The 16,749-nt window shown below is 37.9% G+C and overlaps 2 protein-coding genes across 2 annotated transcripts; one reads left to right on the forward strand and one right to left on the reverse strand.

The window, feature by feature from the left end:
• Nucleotides 1-5,234: 5,234 nt before the first annotated feature.
• Nucleotides 5,235-15,272, forward strand: LOC111383380. The gene is made up of 2 exons (XM_023007490.1): nt 5,235-5,827; nt 14,855-15,272. Exon 1 carries the CDS (start codon nt 5,411-5,413, stop codon nt 5,810-5,812), a length of 402 nt encoding a protein of 133 aa, XP_022863258.1. The 5' UTR covers nt 5,235-5,410; the 3' UTR covers nt 5,813-5,827; nt 14,855-15,272.
• On the reverse strand, nt 10,913-12,396 carry LOC111377500. The gene is made up of 3 exons (XM_023000615.1): nt 12,114-12,396; nt 11,982-12,033; nt 10,913-11,903 (listed from the first exon to the last, which is right to left on the reverse strand). Exons 1-3 carry the CDS (start codon nt 12,394-12,396, stop codon nt 10,913-10,915), a joined length of 1,326 nt encoding a protein of 441 aa, XP_022856383.1.
• Nucleotides 15,273-16,749: the final 1,477 nt, after the last annotated feature.

Raw genomic sequence — 16,749 nt, forward strand, 5'->3', positions numbered from 1 at the left:
TTTTTACTATGCTTGTGTGGGGTAGACGGTTTGGCTGACAATGATGATTAAATTTGAGATTTGGTGTTGATTTATGAACTGTGGATAGGATGCATGATAAACTGATTGAAGCTTGAACTTGCAAAACTTGATATTATACATGCACTAGAATTGAGTTTGACATTATGATAAAATGAGTTGATTCATGCGCTTGATAGATTGAATTAGTTGGACATATATGCTTTGTAACGCCCCGACCCGCAAGGACTGGAACGTCGCTAGATTTATTGTACTTTTAGCCGTAAACTTGAAAAAAATAGCTAAACTTTTAGAGGAAATTATAAAAAATTAATTTAAGAATATTTTTTTAAAAGAACAATAAATGACAACATAACTCAATACAAAAGAAACTAATTTCTAATGTCTTTAGGTGACATCCATGCATAAAAACATTTTTTGTTACGTGAAATTCTAGGCAATAATTTAAAAATAAATGTTATTGTTTGACTTCCCATTTTTGCCCAGTAAATTTTAAAGTAAACTCGTTTACATAGTAATCTAAGTCGAAATTTCACGAAACTTTAAGAGAAAGTAGGGAACTTTTCATAATATAACATATCCAAAATTTAGCTTTCGTCGGTGACATATGAGATGTTAAAATATTGTTCAAAATCTCGCAGAGACTCGATTTGGGATGTAACCCAGCGCATCATACTTAAGGTGGCATATAAAATTTCATAGATATTGGATTGACATGATTTTGAGTTTATTTAGTAGCTAATCCATGAGACTATTAAATTCCACTGGTTTTGTCCAAAAATCCGAAGTAACGATTGAGTTACGAATTTTTAAGTTTAATGATAGAAATTGGAATTTTCAGAAAATAGTAACACTATGTTTACTTAAAGTGACATATAAAATTTTACCAACATCGGATTGATATGATTCCAAGTGTATTTAGTAGCTAACTTATGAGGCTATCAAACACCATTAGCTTTGATAAAAAATTAGAAGTAACAAATTAGTTATGAATTTTTAAAATCTGAGCAGAAATTGAAATCTCTAATAAAACAGTAACATTAAATAGTTGACATTTTTTTTTTTGTAGACGGTGTTTCGTAAGTAAATTCTAGACCACATATATATTTTTAAACATAACCTATTAATAATAAAATGTTCATAGAAATATTTTCATATACGATGTCCATAGAAAAGTAATTAATAGGAAACGCAAATATTTCATAATCAATTTAAAGTTGTTAATTCACCGACTTTTCCATGTCAAATTGCATCTTCAACCACCATCATCCGCGTCCCCAACAAAAGAACAAAATCAACTTGTAAGAAGAGATTTAATCCATGAGTTTGAAACTCAATAGATATCATCGGTGCATTTTGTAATCAAATTAGAAAATTCAAACCATGGATTCATACCATCGCACGTAGATGGATTTTCAGCAAAATCCGATATCTATAGCATTATTATAACACATAGAGCCAGAGAATGATCATTCAAACTATAGTGTGTCGAAGCACCATAGCCGAAGGTACCATTTCATTCAACTTTTAACGAAAAATCAAATTTGAAAACGAAATAACACTTGCACCTCAACCTACCTTCGTTTGATACTTTTGAATCGATGAAGTTGGTTGGTGAATGTTGTTTCTCGATGGAATCTAAAGCTTTTCCTTTCTTTTTTTGAAAATCTTTTTCTTGATCAAAGTTGCACCCCTTTTTTTGTGAAACTTGTATAGAAAGATATGTATGAAATGGAATAGGAATAATTTGGAGAAAATGAAAAGTCTACACTTTATTTGTCTTTAAAAAAAATGGTGGAATCACCTAAGGAATCGAGAGTAAAGTGCAATTACATTTCCATTAACTATTTGGCTATTTTATATCACATATAATATAAATTAAAGGAATGTGAATAGCTTGAAGAAGACGAAAAATCAGTCCCAATTTCAAGACAAAAACGTTGGCAGCATTTAACAATCAAAGTTGCCTTTTCATTTCCACTCAATTTAAAAGAACTTGAATACATTTTAAAACAAAGAGTTTAAGTTGCATAACATATTATCACATGTGTGTGTAGTGTTGGGATTTAAATGACTTGTCTATATCAACTAATTAGATTAATTGTTTGACTATTCAATCTAAAGTTATTTTTTAACATGTAGTTGTTATGTGTGTGTGTATATAATAATATATATTTGTCATTTTAAAAAAATAACATGTATGCAAATCAATTTTATATTTTTTTTCCTATACATAAAATAAATTTTCACCGTCCGGTCCAATTTTTGGGAAAAAACATTAAAATATACCGTTCAATTTCATCAAATAATTTTTAAAAATATGTATGGTGGCTGAACCTGGGTTGCGTGTTGACCACCATAAGATTGTAAATAAATTCATTTTAAAACATATTGGACTAATATTGAGCTTTCACTTCTTATGTGGGTCGAGCATAAGGTTCGTCTATAGGCTAGGCTCCTGATGCTAGATCGTCACATTCAAATATGAGCCTAATTTCATTTTATTTTTCGGGCTTCTACATGCTATACCCAAACCATACTACTTATTTATTCCTAAACCAAATTTAGCACAATTTGGGGAGATCCTACTGTTGTAGAAAAATACGGATGTGAATGTGGGTTCCTTGTGTGAAAAAGTTTGTGTGAATTATCTTAAATTAATAGGATAAAATTGGGTGAAAGTCTTAAATTGGAGGTCGGTTTGCTTGAATGTGTGTGTGATAAGGGGCATTGCACTAATCAAGGCATATATTTTGAAATTTGAAATTTCTCTTCGGAGCTTTTAGGACTCGAGCAATTAAGCCTGCAAGGGTATCTTAAAATCTGGTGCTCTAAAATCGTTTGATTTGGAAGTCATCGACCTAAAGCTCGTTACAGAGGTCATTTAAAAGCAATCAGAGGTGAATTTATCCCAAAAAATTGTTCTCTTCGAAGCCTTTTTGACTCGGGTTATTAAGCCTGTAAGGATATTTTAAAACTTGGTGCCCTAAAGTCATTTGATTTGGGAGTCATTGTCTAAATCCTGCTACATGAGTCATCTAAGCTTAAAGGAGAGTGCAAAAATATAAAAAAAAAAAAAAAGCATTAAATGCCTTGTAAGTCTCAACACTTGTTCGAGAGAATTTGACTCTCGATAAAGGATAATAAGCCTAATTGAATCTTGACGGTCGAAGCAATCAAATAAATTGAGAATTCTTGTTCATTGATGTGATGACTTGCAACTAGTGATGTCCACTTGAATTGGAGAGGGTGAGGATAGTAATGAGAAATTCAATTTTAGATCACACGCTAGGAAAGGATAGAAAAGAATAAGTTTAGGGGTGTGTGAATCTTACGAGAGATAAAAGGATATATTTGACCATAGAGGGTCGGGAATTGGAACAACTTGTGAATTAATTAATGTCAACTTAGTACTTCACACTGACACGAATGTTTTGCATTGGAAAAGTAGATATTAGTTTGGTATTGTCATTTCGAAGCAGTTTGTAGATTTAATACTCTGATTTCAAATCCTAAGGTAAAAGGCTAAACGGTCCAACCAATTATTTTTGCATGCTTGAATGTTTATTGTTATTTAGGTTATAGTTTTGTTCGAGGACAAACAAATGATTAAGTTTGAGGGTATTTGATGAGTGTGATTTGTGTACTTATTTAGCCCATTTTATTAAACCTTTATGTCGTGAAATTATTGAAGTTTATTTAATTTAGATTAATCTTTGTTCGTTTCAGTGTTCGACCCGTTTTGAAGCAATTGAAAAAGAAAAGGATAAATTGACGATTAAATAGAAGTTGTGGACCAAACCTCATACTTTAAAAGTTGAGGACTTGAAGAAAAATAATTTATTAATGGGCCTCAATTGAACCATGAATTGGAGTCAAAATATATAATTGGCTAGACTTGGACTCCAAAAAAAAAAGGAGGGCTGCTTTCTGCTGTAATATATATACATACACGCATATTGGCAGCCGGGGGGAAATTTTTGGAGTAAAAAGGAGAGTTGGCTGCTGGAGATATACATATACACATAACCAAGCAAAAAGAGGCAGAGATACAAGTGGCAGGCGACTGCAATTGGGAGTTCTAGTGTTAAAAAAAAATTGGGAAGCTAATTTCCTAAAGATATATAGACGCATACCGCCAATAGTGGACGGCAATTCGGGGACTCCTAATCACACAAAAGAAAACAATTGCAGGCTACGTGAAATATTATACATATAGGCTGCCACCTTGGGGGGATTGATTTTAAATACATTAAAGAAGACGGCTGGAGGGAGAAATCGATGCCTACTCACGGCAATTGGGCAGCAGCTTCAAGGATAAATTGCAATCAAAACATTCTGGCAAATATGAAGACAGCAACCGCAAGAAAGACACGGATTATTGGATTATAATTGGAGTTAAACAATAATATGTTAAGCTAATTCGTTTCATGTATTGGATGGATGACAAAATTATTTAATTCTTAGTTTTTAATTCGAGACCTATGTTTTTATGTTAATTCTTACGTTGTGATTCCATTAATATGCCTATTTATATTATTTTAATGTTTGCGCACCATTAGGACAATAAGTTGCTTATTTGTTGTGTTGGAAAACTTATGGTAGGTAGAACACCGTTGATGGAATATACAGGCAATAAATAATATTTGTGGTGTGTGCGATCTTATGTGATAATTCTAAATGTAAATGTATGTTTGCCATATAAATTCGGACTAGGAATATGATCGTCTCGTGATAAACATATGTTTATTATATCTTGGAAAAGAATAATAAATAAAAGTGGAATTATCGATCGTCGCAATTGCATGAATTAAGATAATTATTACTGGTTGAAAATTAGAACTAAGAATTGATCAATGACGTCGAAAATTCAATACGTTCACACGCTTGATTGTTTTTAAAAACCAATTTTCATTGATTTCATAAATTTTAGTTATAAAAAAAAAAGTAGTTAATTATTCATCAATCGTCTTTCGGTTATAAACACGAATTTAAATATATCAAATATACTAGAATTAATCCTTATTCCCTGTAGGACGATAACTCTCTCATCACGATTATTAATTGTACAACGAATCCGTACGCTTACGAAAATTTGACGAACAATGTGTTAAGATTAAGGTTAGAGTGTTAGAGGAAAGATGGAGTTGGGCTTTTTCTCCAACCATCATTGTATTAGAAGCAAGGAAATGTTATTTGTACACCAGGTGTGTTAAGTAGCATAACCTAAGAAGTATTAATCGTGTTTGGAGATGAAATAGTGTAGGTGATTAATTTAGTGAGAAAATTACTCTGATGATTAATTTGAAATTTCTTACAAACTTCAGGGACGATCGGTGAAATTAACTCTAATCCCGTATATTAAAAACTGCTTCGCCCGGCGGCGGATTCTATGCCACCGCAAATGGCAACTCTAGCAGCGACACAAAATGCCAACATACTCCGTTTAGTTGTTTCCTGTAGAAAGATCACGGCTCAAGTTACAAACCCTAACACGCACTCTATCGTAGCCATGGCTTCATCCACCGAACAAGAGTTTGCCGCCCAGTACAGGGCCAAGCTCAACCGCTTCCCACGCTCTCACAACTTTTGGGACTCCAAAATGGCTTCAAGGATCGGGGAGAAGATCGCGTTTCGTCTCAGAGAAATTGGAGTTTCGAGTCTCCAGATCGATGTACAAGAAGAGCTTTCTCGACCCATCCATCATCGCAAGATGGTTGGCCCACTATTTGAGTCCATTAAGCGTTCCGGAATCACCATTGCCGGTGCTGAAGATTTAATATTTCTGGGTTAATATTATAATTTTGAGGTATACTTCTCTACTGTGTTACTTTTTCGTATTTGAAACAAATAATACCTTTTTGAATCGAGAATATAAATGAAGAAGAGCGAGCAAGAACTTCCAGTGGCTATTCAAAGCTGAAATTATAATGTTGGGGCATATATATATTTATATGGAATTTTGATCAAAATGTTACTTATAAACCTGACATTTATTTCATTTGTCAAAACTCAGTAAAACAAATTGAGGTTAACGATATAGATTCGGCATTTTCATAAGAAAATCTAGAAAAACAACCCAAAATTTAGCTGCTCTTAATACTGAAAGATCGCAGCTGACTTTCCACATTGTACAGGAGGTAGCTATGGAAATTGTTAAGAGTAAATTTAGAATAGTATATCTTATGTGATGCATTCAAAGTTGTAATTGCACATTTTGGTAATAAAAGGGTGAGAGGGGGAAGATGTTTTTTGCCAACTTAGTTTGTTAGCTCATCCATTTCAAAGAATTTTCTTACTGTACAAGATTGCTTAAGAAGTATTGGTAATTGAAAGGTCTTGGCAAAATTTATTCCAACAACAGAAAGGTAGTTACCTAGCAGAGAAGTACATCCCAAGTTTGATTTCGTACAAAATTTGGATTGCCATATGAGGAATTGTCAACACAGATGCATGGATCAGCTAGGGAATGAGAACTACGATCATTTGGACTTCTACTTGGGAGTTTTCGTTGTCTACAAAATAAGTGATACCACCAGATTTTGTCTCCAAATAGGCAATAAATTGGTTTGGTGGTTGAGTGGCTTGGTGCCTAAGCTTGGCCAAACTAATCCTGAGAACCTTCTCAATTTGCTGACATTTGTTATTGGATATGTACTATTGGTTGCTACCATTTCGAAAGGGCTTGTATGAAATATTTTTGCCAATAAAAGAGAAAACTACACCTGTAAGATTGTATCTCTGAGATAGAAGGGTTTTATCTACTCTCTACAAAGCCTCTATGATGGAAACCGTGGCAATTAATAGAGTTTAATGCAGCCTTTCCTTTTCTTTTATATTTTTATAAAGATTGAAGTGGGATAGATATTAAATAGGTCTTGTAATAGTTTTTTCCTTTCTATTTGTTGCTTGGTTTGGTTTGTAAATCTACTTACTGGTCATATTTATTTGACATACTAGATTGAAGGATAGAATGAAGATTGAGAATTGACGGATGAGAATATTGTATGCTTGGAATTTTATCTGTTAGTTTTTCAGCTGATTGATATTGAAGGACAAGAGTGAGAGAGTGTAAAACTTTTAAGGAAGAATAGCAAAGTATTGGAGGAAGTCGTCAATTGTTTAGACCACGCATGTTGAGAAAATATATTAACGTTGCTAACATGGCATTGGGATTTCCTAAATCTTTTTCAGATTAGGGAGTAACTATCTTAAGATGTTCATGAATAAGTTAACTGAATAAATTCTAGATTGGGGAGGCATTGATGTAGGGTGAATAATAACAAGAAGAGATGGGGGAAGAGGGGAGAAAAAGAAGACAGAGGCGGGGGAAGAGAGGAAAACGGCTGCAAGCCAACTTTGTTATTCAATCAAATTCATCAACTGAAAAATAACAATGTAAATTAAATTTAAATACTGAAAAATACTGCAAACCTAGGGCTAAGTCCAATACACAAGTCCATAAAATTAAATTAACCTAATCCAACTAAAATAATTAAAACTGGACTGGGATGTCCTTATCAATTCTCCCGGGGTGGGAGAGAAAACTCGACCCTGTCGAGTGGCTATATCACCATAGGCATCCGTCAATCTCCCAACCATAGGCTGAGTGGCGGGCAAGCTTCTTCCGGCGTCTGTAGAAATGCGTCAGTGGCGGTCTGAACCTGGTGTGCTCACCAACTCCTCTCGGGTGGACGGGAGGCGATCTGGGCCAATGAAGATCATGCTGACTCCGATAAAACTCTAACAAATCTGGGTCCAATTGCTGGAGTGTCTCCCTGGAGATCCATGCACAGTCACAATCTGGTCGACCAATCCAACGAACAAGGAAGCGCTGAACCTCTCCATCATTAGTGAACACAGTTTCTTCATCTAAAATAATATCAATTTTTTCTTTGTGTGCTGTGAGAGGTGGTAGTGGGTTAGAAGGGGTCAAAGAATCAGGGTCAAGGTCCACAATAGGAGATGACAGAGGATCATCTGAGGGAATGAAATGACCTCTCTAAGCTACAAGGTCCTCAACATTGAAAGTAGAGTGGTAACTAAAGTGTGGTGGAATGTCAACAATAAATGCATTTGGACCAATCTGTTTTAAAATTTTAAAAGGACCAGCACTACGAGCTTGCAATTTAGAGGCGGGTCCATGTAGACGCCGCTCCGGCCTAATGCGAACCATAACGTAATCCCCAATGTTAAACTCAATATGTCGTTTGTGTAAATCAGCTTGGAGTTTATATTTTACATTACTAGCTTCAAGTTGTTTATTGATCTCAATATGCAAGTCACGAAGATGTTGTGCAAATGCTTTGGCCGATGCTGACACTCTAGCCTGTGGGGACATAGGGATGAGATCTAACGGTTTCCTAGGTTTGTACCCATGAACGGCTTCAAATGAACTCATACCTAGTGAACGATTTATAGAGCTATTGTACGCAATTTGAGCTACAGGAAGGATCAAATCCCAATTTCGAAGGTTTTCTCGGACCAGACAACGTAATATGTTACCAAGATTTCGATTAATTACTTCAGTTTGACCGTCAGTCTGAGGGTGGTAGGCCGTAGAAAATTTCAATTTGGTACCCATCCTGTGCCACAAAGTTCTCCAAAAATGGCTAGTGAAACGAACGTCCCTATCAGACACAATGGTCTTGGGAAGCCCATACAATTTGACAATTTCATTAAAGAATAACAGGGCAACCTTGGACGCATCCGACGTCTTGCTACAGGGGATAAAATGAGCCATCTTTGAGAAGCGATCGACAACCACAAAAATGGAGTCATGCTTCTTAGGGGTGCGTGGAAGTCCTAACACAAAATCCATACTAACATTGTGCCAAGGACAATTAGGGACAGGGAGAGGGGTGTATAGACTTGTGTTCTACTTCTTCTGCTTACTCAATTGACAAGTATTATAAGTACTAACAATCTTAGCCACGTCTTTCTTCAAGCTAGGCCAATAGAATTGACGTTCAACTTCCTCTATGGTCTTATCACATCCAAAATGACCGGCTAACCCTCCCGCATGAATTTCCCACACGATGAAATCTCGTACTGAAGTTCGAGGGATGCATAATTTATTAGCTCTAAAGAGGTAACCCTCCTCAAGTCGGAAGCCATCTGTGGTGCTTGATTGTCCTCTTTGTAAATCGAGGAAGATATCTTTAAAATCGGAACACGCCTCGTAATCCTCCTTAAGTCTTTCAAAACCGATGACCTTGACACTCATGATTGACAAAAGGGAGACACGACGACTTAACGCATCAGCTGCTTGGTTCTCTACGCCCTTCTTGTGTTTTAAAACAAATGAATAGGCCTGTAAATATTCAACCCAATGACCATGCCTAGAACTTAATCTTTTCTGGGAGTTGAGGTAACGGAGGGCCTCGTGATCTGAATAAAGGACAAATTCCTGGGGTAACAAATAGTGGCGCCAATAGCGCAAAGCCTGAACCACTGCATACAGTTCTTTATCATAAGTGGAGTACCGCTGTTTGGCCTCATTTAACTTCTCACTGAAATAGGCAACAGGGTGACGATCCTGACTTAAGACTCCGCCTATACCTACCCCGGAGACGTCACATTCAACTTCAAAGACTTTGGAAAAATCGGGTAGACGCATGACAGGGGCTTCCGTCATTCGCTTCTTGACTAACTTAAAAGCCTTAGCCGCCTCTCGTGTCCAATGAAACTCCCCTTTCTTCATGCACTCCGTAATAGGCGCCATAATAGTGCTAAACCCCTTAATAAAGCGACGGTAGAATGTAGCTAAGCCGTGAAAGCTTCTGACGCCATGGATAACTTTAGGCTCAGGTCAGTCAATAATCGCCTGAACCTTAGCAGGGTCAGCGGATACCCCTGTCGAAGAGACAATGAATCCCAGAAAAACAACTGTGTCGGTGAAGAAAGAGCACTTCTTGACATTCGCATATAGATTAGTTGCACGAAGGGTAGAGCAAACTTGCGTGAGGTGGTCAAGGTGTTGCTCCTTAGACTTACTATAGATGAGGATATCATCAAAGTAGACAACAAGAAACTTGCCCATGAAAGGTCGGAGAGTTTGTGTCATTACTCGCATAAAGGTACTTGGCGCATTACTCAGCCCAAAAGGCATGACTAGTCATTCATAAAGACCATCTTTCGTCTTAAACGCGGTCTTCCACTCATCACCTGGGCGAATTCGAATTTGATGGTATCCACTCTTCAAATCAATCTTCGAAAAGATTGTGGCACCAACCATCATATCTAACATATCGTCAAGTCTAGGAATTGGAAAACGATACTTCACCGTGATCCTATTGATCGCACGACTATCCACACACATTTGCTAATAGCCATCCTTTTTGGACGTCAATAGGGCGAGGACCGCACACGGGCTTAAACTCTCACGAATGAATCCCTTGTGAAGGAGATCGTCCACTTGCCTTTGAAGTTCAGCGTGCTCGGTAGGATTCATCCTATGATGAGGCAAATTTGGGAGGGATGCCCCTGGAACGAGGTCTATGGCATGTTGAATATCCCTCGGTGGAGGTAGATGATCAGGGAGGTCCTCTGGAAAGACGTCTCAAAACTCTTGGAGAACCGATAGGATTTCAACAGGGCTCTCTATTGCGGAGTGTGATGGGACCTCCATGACCACCAAAGCGAAGACAACTGAGTCACCAACAAATGTACGCTCAAACTCCGTAGGACTAATGATATGCAATCCTTTTCGTTCCACACTTTTCTTCGTTTCCAGTGGGCCAACGGGCTTTGGAGGCAGTGGGTTAAGGTGAATCTTCTTTCCATTAAACACGAAGGAGCAGGAATTGGATCGACCGTAGATGGAGACATCTAGGTCAAATAACCAAGGTCGTCCCAAGATGATGTGCCCGACGTCCATTGAAATGACGTCACATCATATATGGTCCTTATACTCAAGAAACTGGATAGGGACTAAACAACGCTCTTTGACAGCTATGGAGGAGGTATCAGCCCAAGAGACGCTGTATGGCTGAGGGTGAGGAACAGACTTCAACCCTAGACGGGATACAGTAGTCATCGAAACCGCATTAATGCAGCTGCCACTATCCACGATAACTTTACAGCCCTTATTATTAATCTTGATGTAAGTGTGGAAGATGGCATGACGGCGGCAATCATCGGCATCCCTTGGCTGGGTAAGAGTACAACGGACGACACCGACCCTAGGTGTATGTGGGATAAGGGGACTAGCCTGGATACAATCCAAGAAGGTATCTTCACTATCCTCCAAGTCATCGTACTCTTCTAACTTAGGCTCATACACCTGATCCTCTAGTGGCTCGTCAACTATACCTTCACGCTCTTCCAAAACTAGGGCTCGGCTAGGACACTTAGAAGCAATGTGACCAAAACCCTTACAGTTGAAGCATTGTAAACGAGAGGGCGTTCTTGAAACCTCAGAACCTCTACCTTTACTATCCGATGTAGGGGTAGGATTAGGAGGAGGAGGTCCTAGAATAGACTTAGGGGATAGAGCGGATGCAGAAGAGGTTGCAGTGCGGGAGTCACTACGACTTCTGTACGGTGTCCTAGTCACTAACTCGTAATCCCGAACGAAAGAGTAGGCGTGGTCAAGAGTGGTGACACCTCTAAGAACAAGCTCACGTCTAAGATCATCCCGTAGGCCTTGCCTAAACCTACTCAAAGTCATGATTTCGTCCTCAACGACCTGACATCTCATTCGAAACTCGTCAAACTGAGCAACATATTCGGTCACAGGTCGACTGCCTTGTATAAGTGCGTTCCATTGATCCAGCAAGTTGCCCCTGTAAGATTGAGGTAAATATTTTTCTTCAAGGCGACGCTTCATTTCATTCCAATTCCCAACAGGGGGAGCATGGCGCCTCTCTAGGAGGTCCTCAACGCTTTCCCAAAACAGTTGAGCTATGCCAGTCAATTTCAAACTGGCAAATTATACCCTTCGATCTTCAGGGACCCCATACCAGGCAAAGAAGCGATCCATATCCCTAACCCATTGATTGAATACACTAGGATCTAGACAATCATCAAATGAAAGGGCATTTAACTTAATATTTCGAAAGAGGCGCTCCTCGTGGCGGGGGGGGACAGTGTACCATGACGACGATATTCCCGCTCGCGCCCACGAGCTTGATTTCCTTCCCTACGATCATGTCTAGTATGGTGTCGACCACCTTGTGGACGACGATGAGGTCTATTAATGGAAGCGTCAGAATTTTCAGCCTCAGTTGAGTATTGGGTTGGGTCAAGAGTGTTTACCCTAGCGGTTAGGGCTCTATTCTCCTCGCGCGTAGCGGCTAACTCAGTTTGGACAGCCGTTAATTGATTTTGTAATTGTGCCAACTGTCGGGTGATGGCTTCAATGTGGGGAGGATCCATGGCAACGGTACTAGAGTTAGAGGCAGTAACGCGTCCACTACGCAATTGCATACACGGTAACACAAGCTAGGTGAAGTGTCTACTGAGATCAGCAACCAACGAGTGCTAGCAGGGAAAATAGTGATTGAAATTTATCCATTGTTATTATTATTATTTTATTTTATTGTAGGGATTACGTATGGCCCGATCGCAAGCTAATATTACTAATACCAATAAAATAACAAAACAAAGGTACAAATGCTAGGTCTAGTCACGTAGGGTAAACGAGTGAACAATGGGGTCGGCTCGTGAATTTCAATCCAATAGATTTAAGGCTAAATTATCCAAATATTAGCAACACAAAGAATTAAATGATGCAATTCTAAAATACAGTAACAGTGTCACTAAAAATAGATAGAAGCAGAGGCTTCCTGAGTTCAGTTGGCCTGAGTCGTCCTAGCGTCGAATGTCTCCACTTTCTGAACTGTTAAGCGCTAAGATGCGAAGATAGAAAATTCCGTGTTCGTCGAGAAAATAATGTACCTATAAAAGAATGTCAGGAAATTCTCAAAATTCAAGAATTTTTTTTTTTTTTGAATAATACAAAATCAGAACAACAAAATAATAAATGAGCCCATTTCACAAATTTGGGCCTAAATCACACTCAAAATCTCAATCAAGCCCAAGTCCAAGCAATAACTAATAAATCCAACCCGATTGAAATCAAGCCCAAGCCCAAGTGATACAAATAACCCAGCCCGATTGAAATTAAGTCCAAACGCAATTGATAATTAATAAACCAATTAAGCCCAAACCCAAGTGATACAAATAAACTAAGCCCAAACCCAATTGATACAAATAAACCCGCCCATTGATATCCGCTGCACGGCCTCTGGATGCACTGTCTGGCGGTGTCGTGGGAGTCGCGGTGCTGTGGGATGTTGGCTGGCTCGAAGGAGAGTCTCAATTACTTGGATTGCCGGCCTACTAGCAATCGACGGCTGAAAGATTGGTGAACTCCGGCTGGCTTGGGTGGTGCGTTTTCTGTTTTCGCACATCTGCCCCTATTGCCGTCAGAGTTCTAGCGACAGAGGATGTGAAGTTGTGGTGGCGGTTGAGAATTCGGTTGAATGGAGTTTGAGTTGGGGTTCGGCTGAATGGAGGTTTGGCGGTCGTGGGGGCTGCGTACTTGGTTGAGGTTTGTAATGGAATTTAAATTAATATGTGGGGGTCGGTTTGAGAAGATGACAGGAAGGACGTTTTTTTTATGGTTGGGTTTATAGCTCTTCTTCACATCCAGTGGTTGTGGCGTGTGGTAGATGCTTGGTAGTACTTTCTGTGAATATATTTTGCACGAGGGTTTTGCAGGCATGTGTTCAGTAGGTGGCTGTGAGTTATGGATTGCAGGCAGACGAATGAACAGCTATAATGTTTTTCCAAGTTTAGCGCTAATACCAATTTGATGTAGGGTGAATAATAATAAGAAGAGATGGGGGAAGAGGGGAGAAGAAGAAGACAGAGGCGGGGGAAGAGAGGAAAACGGCTGCAAGCCAACTTTATTATTCAATCAAATTCATCAACTGAAAAATAACAATGTAAAATAAGTTTAAATACTGGAAAATACTGCAAACCTAGGGCCAAGTCCAATACACAAGTCCATAAAATTAAATTAACCTAATCCAACTAAAATAATTAAAACTGCTAAAATAATTAAAACTGGACTGGGATGTCCTCATCAGGCATCCTCTTGATTTCTTACGTATATGAATTGCAGGGGGTTTAGGAATTTCACCTGTAACCTCCACCGCTCCATATAAACTCCACTCAATATGCAAATTATGAAATTACATTCAAGAAAATATGAAATTAGTTATTCTAGGAAAGCAATTGTTTCTACTTTCTATCCTCTGGATTGATTATTACTTTCTTTACCAGCACATCCAAATTGGTACATTCTAATCATTATTTGTTGACCATGATCTCGTGTTATTGATGAAGTAAGAAGCTTCTGTACTATCATTCAATAGACTGAAGTTTGTGTAACTGATGCGCTCACTCAACTCCTTATATCAACTGTAGTTTCTCTTGAACCAGTAGCAAGTTAAGTTTATTGTCTGAAGATGATTTATGTAATAATTTTTAAAAAATAATGAGAATCACAACTGAAGGGACACTCAATACCTATTATGCACTAGAAGTCCTTGAATGTTACCATTTCAAAGATTTGATCTATCTGAAAGTTAAAGCTATCATTTGATACAGCATATATTGGTTGTGTCATGCTACCTAACCAAAAAAATTAGCTCCCTGGGCCAGAATTTTCCCAAATAGTGATCAAGTAACTGTGAATATGTAACGAGACTTAATAATGAGGTATCTTACTCCATTCCTATGTATTATTTTGATTCAGCTTAACTGCTTCTCTTATTACTTTGTTCAACTGCTGACTGCATGTTCCTACTTTCTCCAATATAAATAGGAAGAGGATTGGCAACAGCAAAGCTGCACAAGAGAATGAGATGCTTGGAATCTGATGTGGCTGATCAACTTGGGAGGTGAGGTGAAGAGAAGGATAATGTTGATAAAATATGGCCGAAGAATGGGATTTTCAAGAAGTCTTACCTAAATCCTTATCATGTCTTACATTTAACATTCCTCAATCCCAAACCCGAGTCTTGAAATTTCTAGCATAAGAAGAGAGTTTTTATTTGCCTTTTGTAAATCTTAAGCAGTATTTTATTATCTTAATGCCTAGTGATAAAGCTGTTCGTGACATTGTTGGCATTTTAGCTTTGGTTGTTGTAGTTTGTGACTTGACTTCTATCTTTGCCGAATTACATTAAAATAATTGTTCTAATAATTATTAGTTATACTGCAGGACTAATCATTGACGTGAATTTTGTTTTAACTTTTTTTTTGTGGAACTTTCGTATGGTTGTTTTGCTAATTGGTGTACAGATGTTATAATTAATTAGTGAGGTTTTTTATACCACTGCATAGAGGAATTGGCTGCACTGCACTGAATAACCAATAGAAAGTAGTAGAAAGCAAAAGCTCGTTGGGTTATGCGATCAAATTCTAGTACCAGGTTCTGTGCTTGTGTGAGATCTCCAACTGTTTTATTAAAATGTCCATTAGAATATGCTTCCTTTAAATTGCGAGCGTTTCTCCCTTTTCAGCGATTTCTACTGCATATGTATCCCATAATTTTTGCAATGTAGTTCTTTAAAATTGATTAAAACTAAAATATTTGATGGAATTGACATCCAAAAGCCCAAAAATGTTTATGATGTTCTTGTATGATGCAATCGATAGAAGTAGATGGTGCTTTAAATGATCTTGACTGTATTTGTTCAGGCCGACAGGATAGTCAAAAAACTCAAAGCTTTTTTTGCCTTTCTTTCCCTTTCAATTTATTCTTCATTATCCTTGGCTCCACCAATATTACAAGATTCCAGCTTCATTCCTACACTATATCCACATCCCACAAATTGTGGTGAATTCACGCTGCAGGATTGCGCACTGTTCAGCCACCTTGTTATTTGGATTTGACCAGCCTGGATCCTTCGATCTCACTTATGTTTAGTTACAAGACGAATACTTAATTTTTTTTGGCACGTCCCATTTCATGAAATTTTGGTAAAATGAAATGTTTTTGTGATTTCTGTGTCCGGTTTTAGAATATTCAACTAGAGGTAACATCTCGTCTTCAGATTAATATCATAATTTTTTTAGGATATTCAGTCTTATTCTTGAATACTTTTTATTCGGATGAATCTTTGGCCACTGGTATTTGGTCAGCTTAGCATCGTAGAGCATATATATTCAAAATTACCATGGTAACTAGCCATGTTTTAATCAACATTTAATTTTCACTTAATTTTAATCTTGTAATCGACAAAATTATCTGTTCAGTTTGCCAATGAACCAAACACAGATTGCTGTTGCTGTAGAAGATCAAAGCAGTCCACAGACAGTCAGCGTCTGCTAAAACTTAAATTCGGCTCAGCCTTCGCTCGATTCGTTGATTATTGTGGAGTTGCAGCATATGGTTCTGAGGATGAGAATGAAATCTGGAAGTGAAGGCTCAGAAAACATTGGAACCCAATTCTCTAATGCCTACGTCTGTTTTCTCAAGAGCCCAGCTGAAGGAAAGGGCAGGGAATCCGTGCATCCATTTGTGGCTCTACAGAACTGTATCAAAGCAAATCCTGATGCATTTTCTGAGGACATTTTAGAGGATGATGAAGTTGAGAAAGAGGAAAAGCCAAGCCAGGAATACTCTATTAGGCCTCCTCTTTGGTCTATAGAATCAAAAACTGCAAACCACTATCGTACTGGGGAGATCCAAGGTCCCTTCACCAGTATTTCCCA

The sequence above is a fragment of the Olea europaea genome, chromosome 3 (assembly GCF_002742605.1).
Source record: "Olea europaea var. sylvestris chromosome 3, O_europaea_v1, whole genome shotgun sequence".
Taxonomy (NCBI): domain Eukaryota; kingdom Viridiplantae; phylum Streptophyta; class Magnoliopsida; order Lamiales; family Oleaceae; genus Olea; species Olea europaea.